At 47.4% G+C, this 7,569-nt stretch overlaps 1 protein-coding gene across 1 annotated transcript in view; it reads left to right on the top strand.

The window, feature by feature from the left end:
• The window catches only part of SRGAP3 (SLIT-ROBO Rho GTPase activating protein 3), a 71,943-nt gene that overhangs the window by 37,431 nt on the left and 26,943 nt on the right, over window positions 1-7,569 (top strand). Inside the window, exons 7-11 of the mRNA XM_085308911.1 lie at window positions 2,027-2,248; window positions 2,750-2,851; window positions 3,142-3,339; window positions 4,741-4,825; window positions 7,373-7,400. Coding sequence (XP_085165037.1) covers window positions 2,027-2,248; window positions 2,750-2,851; window positions 3,142-3,339; window positions 4,741-4,825; window positions 7,373-7,400 — 635 coding nt within the window. The remainder of the gene's footprint in view (window positions 1-2,026; window positions 2,249-2,749; window positions 2,852-3,141; window positions 3,340-4,740; window positions 4,826-7,372; window positions 7,401-7,569) is intronic.

Raw genomic sequence — 7,569 nt, 5'->3', positions numbered from 1 at the left:
GGAGCGGGCCCGACGGCGGCGCGGCATCGCTCCCGATTCCCGCGCGCAGCCCCAGGGCCGGCGCGTGGGTGCTCGTGCCGGAATGACCTCGAGGGAGCGAGTTCGCGGTGCGATCGCTGGGCTTCGCCCCGAGCGGCAAACGGAAACTGTCCCCGGTTCTTGCGCGTTGCTTGATGGTTTCTGCAGGAAGCAGCGTCGGTCCTTCCCAGCTAATGAGGGCAGAAGCTAAATTGAAGCAGGATAAATGARGACTGCGACCATTTGACTGTTCATGCAAAAATGCTCGTTACCGCCTGCATGGTGTCGGCTGCTTTAGAGGACTGGATCAGGGCAGGCAAAGCGTGCCGGCGTATYGGAGAGAGGAACTGCCTCGCCGTGCTGTTGCTGCTTCTTTTATCGCAGACTAAAATATCTCTCTGATCGGAGCTGAGGGTTGTCTGTTCAGATCAGCAGGAAGGATGACATGACTTCTTCAGCTGGAGTTGTGCGYGGCAGCAACTGAGTTTTCATATTGCACTTTGAGTTTTATCAGTAGCAATGTTCGGATGCAGAATCACTTTTTATGTGCATCTGCGTTGTGATGAATTTCTTTAGGTCCTGTAGAACTGGGAAACGTGCTTTTGAAATGGCAGCTCAGAACAGGGAGTGCTGTAGCCCTAGCAGAGTCGGTATGCGGTTTGGTTCATTCAGGTTACACCAGCATTGAACATGTACGCTGGGAGCATATGATTATGAGACTCTTAAAAATGGATAAAGCCATAATTATATAGCCTTTTGTCCTRTGCCGGGAACCTCAGCGCTCTCTTCCGTCCCCGGCATCCCTGGGCCTCAGCCGTGGGTTGCAGACCTTCTCTTCCACTGCGGTCTGCTCGCGGGCCCGTGCGCTGCTCCGGACATGATGCGTTATGCTCCTCTCGCTTCCAGCCTTCCTGTGTCTCCTGCCTGTCCCCTTCTGTCTCCGTGGAAGGACATCCGTTGGCATCCAAGCCCTGGGCGCGTCTTTGGTGCCTGTCCTCGCCCTTCGGTCCTGCTCGTCTGGGCAAGCGCTCTTCACAGTTGGCTTCCAGCAGCGGCAGCCCGTCAGACCCGAGCTGCGTGGAGGTTTTGCGCTGTGGCCRGCGCTCCCTTTAGGGGTTGGAGGAGAGCTGTGAAGAGTTGCTTTCTGCTCAGCTATGATTAAGYGCTCATAGCAGCAAATCCCTGTGCTGTTGCTATACTTAACATGACAAACTCAATTATATTGAAAAGAGAGTTTAAAAACAGGCTTTTGTCTAATGTACAGYATTTTGGCAGCAATTAGCTCTGAGTTTTATCATTTTCCCCAAGGTGAACATGAGAACGATCAGTTATGCATGAGAGAGGAAGGCAACTTCCTAGCGCAGATAAAAGGGTTTGCGCCCRGAGCTAGCAGGGCATTTTTCAGTGCCACCTTACTTTAGCATCCAACTGTACTTGATAATTTTGGGAGATGGTTTCTCTGTGTAAAAAGTCCTTGCAGGAACACGCGCAAGGAGAAAAGGAAAGCACCAGGAATGACCAGAAGAATAGGCCCTGTGGCTGCTGCTTTCCGGGGAGGCCTCTGGGAGGTCCCTGGTACTGCTCTCGGGCAGACGCCTGCGGTTGTGCTTGCCCTGAGTCTGAGCTGAGCTGCTGGCCAGGAAGAACCGAGTGCTTTTGGATATTTTTTTTTTCTTCTGTCTTATCCGAGCAGATGTCTTGTCTTTCCCAGTAAGATGAAGGGTAGTAAATCCTAGGCCCTTGACAGGGTTTCAGTACAGGGTAATTACATTGCCTGTCTTTCTATTCTCCTAGCATTTATCCTCCTTTAGTCCTACTTCTTTCTTGCCCTTTTGTATGGTAATGCAGTAYGCTATTATATATATCCCAGTATAAYGAGAGTGATGTTTTGCTGGGCCATATAATGCTCTCCAGGGAGGTTTAACGTATCCATGACCCTCTAGAACAAAAGTGATGATATTTKTGCAATATCTGTATTTAATGCTGAGCCATCTTTGGTATTTTTTAGTGCTGTGACCTAGGATTCCATGCCAGTCTAGCTCGAACCTTCAGGACATACCTGTCTGCTGAATATAACCTAGAAACCTCACGTCATGAGGGCCTGGACATCATTGAGAAYGCTGTGGACAACTTAGATGCACGGAGTGACAAGCACACGATCATGGACATGTGCAACCAGGTCTTCTGCCCACCTCTGAAGTTCGAATTCCAGCCCCACATGGGGGATGAGGTACTGTACTCATGGACAATGGCTGCAGATGTTCCTCAGAGCCAGKTCTTGGCTGGCTGCCTCCTGTTCTTAACCGTGATCATTCAATTATTTCTGATTCTGTATCCTTGTGCTCTGTCTTCACATGGTGCTATTCATGTTTCTTTTCTTAATGAGACGCTTGGTTCATTAAGGCTCCTCCTTTCAGTCTGCCTCTTACTCAGTATCTCTCCCAATTAGACAGCCTATGATTTGATCCTCAGCTGAACTACCCAGCAGATTTGTAAAGTGGAACTTTGATTTACCTGCTGTTATTGAAAGGATGCAGCCTTAAAGTGCTGGGCAGGAAGTGCTTTGTGCTGGCCCAGACACAGGGCACGACTGGTTAGAAACTGGGCCACCCAGCCTCTCTAGAGCCTGTGAGARGCTTGTGGGTGCTGGAAGGAGTCATTTAGGTTTTCAGATGGGTACCTCCGGTCAATGGGTGACCACTGCTTTCCCTCCCGTCTCTCTSTGTCTCAGGTATGCCAAGTGAGTGCCCAGCAGCCTGTGCAGACCGAATTGCTGATGCGGTACCACCAGCTGCAGTCTCGACTAGCCACCCTCAAGATAGAGAATGAAGAGGTAAGAAAGTAGGTCTGTGCCTGCTGCCTGTGCTTCCTTCCCCTCACCGTGTGGCTGGCCTCGCAGGCGGYGTTGCTGAGCCTTTACCCGACACACAGGGTGTTCCCCGTTGTGGCTGCTTTGCTTTGGGTTGGAGCCCTTCCACTGGCAGTGCTGGGCACTCCCGTTCGCTGCAGTTGACGCAGGAGCAAGCCCCCTGCTTACGAGCTGCTTGTTGGGCAGTTGTGGTGGCTCTAGCTGTGGTGTTTACCAGACTGCGTCCAAACCATGCTGTCTTCTGTTTCTGATAGGTRCGAAAAACTCTGGATGCTACAATGCAGACTTTGCAGGACATGCTGACGGTGGAAGATTTTGATGTTTCAGATGCCTTCCAGCATAGTCGCTCCACTGAGTCGGTCAAATCGGCTGCTTCGGAGACCTATATGAGYAAAATAAACATTGCCAAGAGGAGAGCCAACCAACAGGAAACTGAAATGTTCTATTTTACAGTGAGTCTCATGTCATGCAGTGTGGGACACAAAGCTTTAATTGCCAGGGCAAAGTCCCAGTTTGAATGCTCATTAGTGAAGAGCAAGAACCAATCCAGTTTCTCTCAGTATTTATCTCTTGATTTTTGGAATTGGAATGCATTTCTCAGTGACATGGCGATACATAGGGAATTGCAGTCTTTTTTGCTATTATTTTAGAAGGAACAACTATAGAAACCAGTTATGACCCAAAACTTAAATCAGTAGGAGTAGCTCACAGCTGGGGAGCAGAGTCCAGCTGGGCTTGAAGCATGTCACCATTTGGTGGCAGTTCCTGAAGGACCTTACTATTCTGAACCATCGGTCAAACCTTCTTCTGACCTACACAGATAAAATCTACCCTTGGCTCCAGGGATGAATTCAACAGTCATTTGCACCTCGCGTAGGGTATTGCAGGAAGCTGCGTAACACATTTCTGTTGTGTGCATGACTGAGGAGATGGAGGTGGGTGYGTGTCCCCTGCAGCCCTGGGCTGATAATTGTGTGCAGATCTTTAGGTTTTCTGTTAAAATATTTGAARTATAAGCAGTAAGACATCAGTTCAGCAGAACTACCCCTTGTTTAAACATGGTTAATTGGGAAAATAGGCTAAAATTAGTAGCATGTTATGGTATTTATACATGCATAGAARAGTTTCTAATTTCTCTATAACAGTGTTGTTACTCCAGTTCAGGAARAAGAAAACAGGAGGGAAAAGAAGCATTGCAGTTTTGATTCTGTGCTGTGTTGGCTTTTTTTTAATGCTTTTTGCAAGTGTTTGTGATCAAGTTCAGACTTTCTTTTTCTATCTGTCTTCCTTACGTCTTCCTTCTTTCCTTCCTTCCATCTACTTCCTTACTCCTCGAGTGTTCCTTGAGCAAATCTCACAATAAAAGGAGAAGTTACRCTGCACAGTTGCTGTCATTCAGTGCCTAAAGCATCTGCTCACCTGAGCTGGGAAGATCTCACGYGCTGGGAATTCTCCTGCTTCCTCGCTTGTTTGCACAGAGGCCGAGTGCCCGTGAGCAGAAGGAAAACCGAAAMCTCTGTGCTGTGCAGGCCGTTCCCAGAAGCCCGAGGAAAGCAGCCTTTCTTTGGGCTCTTTCCTCTGGAGCCCCTTGCGTTCCCAGGCGCACGGTGCAAGGCCAAGGGACTGGGCTATAAGACCGACGGGGCTGGCGCGCGACCGGGAGAAGCGCGCAGGCGGCCCRGCCCRGCCCGGCTCAGCTTGGCTCGGCTCGGCTGGGCTGCTGCAGTCGGGTTATYGRCGTCTGCCRGCCTCTCTCGCCCCGCRCCCCTCYGGCAGCCCCCCGGGCAGAATGCACATCAACTGCAAACTATTTTTGCAAGAGTCCTAACTTYGTTTTTTATTTTTAATTCCAGAAATTTAAGGAGTACTTGAATGGCAGTAACCTTATCACCAAGCTCCAGGCTAAACACGACTTACTGAAGCAGACCCTGGGAGAAGGTGAGTCGCGGGGTTAGGTCCAGGGAGAAACCTCCCCTCACACAAGGCAGTTTGAAACCAGGCCTTTGGCTTTGAATCTTACCTGCTGTTTTTGTTTTCCTGAGTGACTGATCGTTGCTGTGGTTGCATTAGAATACTAAATTTGACCAATGACACAAAAAATCATTATTTCCCTGGCTCGTTGTTCTTTTCCACCTTTCTGTGTGGGGGGGTATATTGGTTTGAAACCTACGCTTTGAAACTTATACTTTGAATTTGAATCTTACACTGTCTGCACAAGTGCTGTACAAGTGCTGTACTACCTCTCCCGCAGCAAGGAGGTTCCCACCCGCTCCTACGCCCTTGTCTTTTCCCTGTCCCTYGCCCTTCTTCCCAGCTCAGTGCAGCCCTGAACAGATACCTTTTCTTGCCATTGATGCTGTGCTTCTGTGCTAATTTGTTATTTTTCTAATTTAAGAGGCCCTTTGTCCCCTGGCCATAGGCTGCTGTCCCTGTCCAGATTTATATAAGACTTGCTCTAAAGTGATCCTTGTTTTTAGAATTAACTTTTTTATAGTAAGCTTTTATTATCCCGGATAATTTCACAAGTTTGGTTTAGAGCAAGGCACATGAAGAGTAGGCTTGACACACCCGAGAGGGCAGTGACTTCTGAGGGAGGCAGGAGCACAGGGCTCAAGTGGGGACTTCTTCAGTGAGATCCATCACTGGCGGCTGTGGTGTGCAACCACAGCCCCAGAGAGAGGTTTTTAGCTCTTTCAAAGAGTTTCAAAAAATTACATTATTGTCAGTGTGAAGCATTGGAGTTAAAATCCTGACTGTCCAAAAGGAGAGAGTGTATTTAAATTAAAATACCTATATCTATATTTTAAAGATAAACACTCTGTCATCTGTTTTAACAATAAAAAAAACTTGACTCCTCATCTCAAAGTAAAAAAAAAAAAAGTTTTTGTTAGCTATTATGCCAAAAATAATTCTCTGCCAATTTATTTAGCCTTAAAATCCACCTTCTGCTGAGATGCTGTGACATGTTCCATTTAGTGAACACTGAACAATGTCTAAAGGAAAAAATGTAATATAAGGAAAGCTGCAAGGGCCTCATTAATGTATTTCTTTTCCCAGACATTTCAGTATGCCGTATAGCTACCTCAGCCCTGGCTAGGGCTGGTGAATAGCAACCCTTTACGTCCCAGCAGAGGCAGTGCGGGTATGGGCCGCGCTAGTGCGGTCCGTTATTGCATGCTGCCCGGCGGATCTCCCGGCGGTGGTTTCTGAATTCAGGCTTTGACGTACACGGGGTGGATGAAGCACGTGATTCGCACAGGTTGGAGCTGTCTGAGCTCTTGCCAAGATCACAGATGTTAGTGCAGGCAGCAGGTCTCTATAACGGAGACAGCGCAAAGACTCTTCTGTAGATCAGTGCAAAAGGTGGTTCATCTCCTGAAGAGACTGTTCTTCTACAGAAAAGCGCCGTGGCCATACTGAGGGGGAAAGTGCAGCGTCAATCACGTTAATGCGTTGAGAGTTGTGCGAAAGCAGCCAGGGAACATTTTAACATGAAAACCTTCAGAATTTTCTTGCAGGTCGTGGGATTATACTGCTATGTAGACATTCAGCAAATATTTAGCCCAGAAATGTAGAAGGCTGTGTTTCAGCATGAACTGAGTCTCGTTAGAATGAAGTCTGGATTTGCAGAATGTTTGCTGTGGAATTATTTGCTTTTTCAGTGCAGAACTGGCTGCAAGCTTGGTTTCTGCAGGTGCCAAGGGAGAGCAGGAAGGAAGAATGTGTAGCCAAATGGTTCCTTTTATGTGCCTTAAAAAAAGGAAGAATAGATCAGCTTTCCTGGCCTTGGCAAAAAGGCACAAACAGCATGTGAAATTAATTTCCTTTTTTTTTTCTGTGGATTGACAAATACTTTTAAAAATGAATGGATCYTATCATTGCCATTTATATAAATCCAAGCACTAAAAATACGTGAAGGGAATGAGAATACTGACAGCCAGAGTASAGTCTGCCTGATCATGCTTCGATGGACTGTTACCTTGTAGGAAAAGCTAAGGAACTGAATACTCCATTTATTCAGATGCTATTAGTGGTCCTCCATGAGGCAGTTCGATAATCTCAGCTTCCTCCCCAGGGGCTTTAGTCCTTATCAGACTACCCCTTTCCAATTTGAATTTGGCCAATCTCCAGCTAGCGTAAACGAGCACTTATTGCAGAGGACCTGCAGTGCATCTGTTTTTTTACAAGATGGGCTTCATATTGCAAATAAGCCTTTAATGCCAGTGRGAATCGAAGCACTTCCCCCCTCTTGTGACCGAGCCTTGGACTTCTAAGATGCAAGCAGTGAGCTTGCTTAACAACTGGCTTTCCAACTTCTGTCRCCTGCCAGAGCTTCAGGCACTTTCAGTTTGTCTTTTACCACAAACAAATTGACTTACTGCTTAAAGAACCAAAAGTATATGTGTGAGTGCATATGTGTTTAAGTCATTTTCTGGTAACTGATGGGGAGACATGATAGAAACTTATGTTTGTTTTTCTTTCTAGGTGAAAGGGCTGAATGTGGAACAACCAGGTGAGACATTTCTTCAATTTCCTCTGCTTTTGGGAAGGGTCTTTGGCAAAAGGAGGGTGGCTGTGGGAAAGGTAGTTGCTTTGTTATCAGCTGATACAGCTGGGAGAGGTTAGGATTTAGCTATCTTCCAGCTGCCTTGTGCTGGGAAGCTGGAGGCAAAGCCAAACTC

This window comes from Rhea americana, unplaced genomic scaffold (assembly GCF_003343005.1).
Source record: "Rhea americana isolate MKP2758 unplaced genomic scaffold, rheAme1 scaffold_286, whole genome shotgun sequence".
Lineage (NCBI taxonomy): Eukaryota > Metazoa > Chordata > Aves > Rheiformes > Rheidae > Rhea > Rhea americana.
Note: the sequence above shows the minus strand (reverse complement) of the source record. Positions and strands in the feature narration are given on the sequence as shown.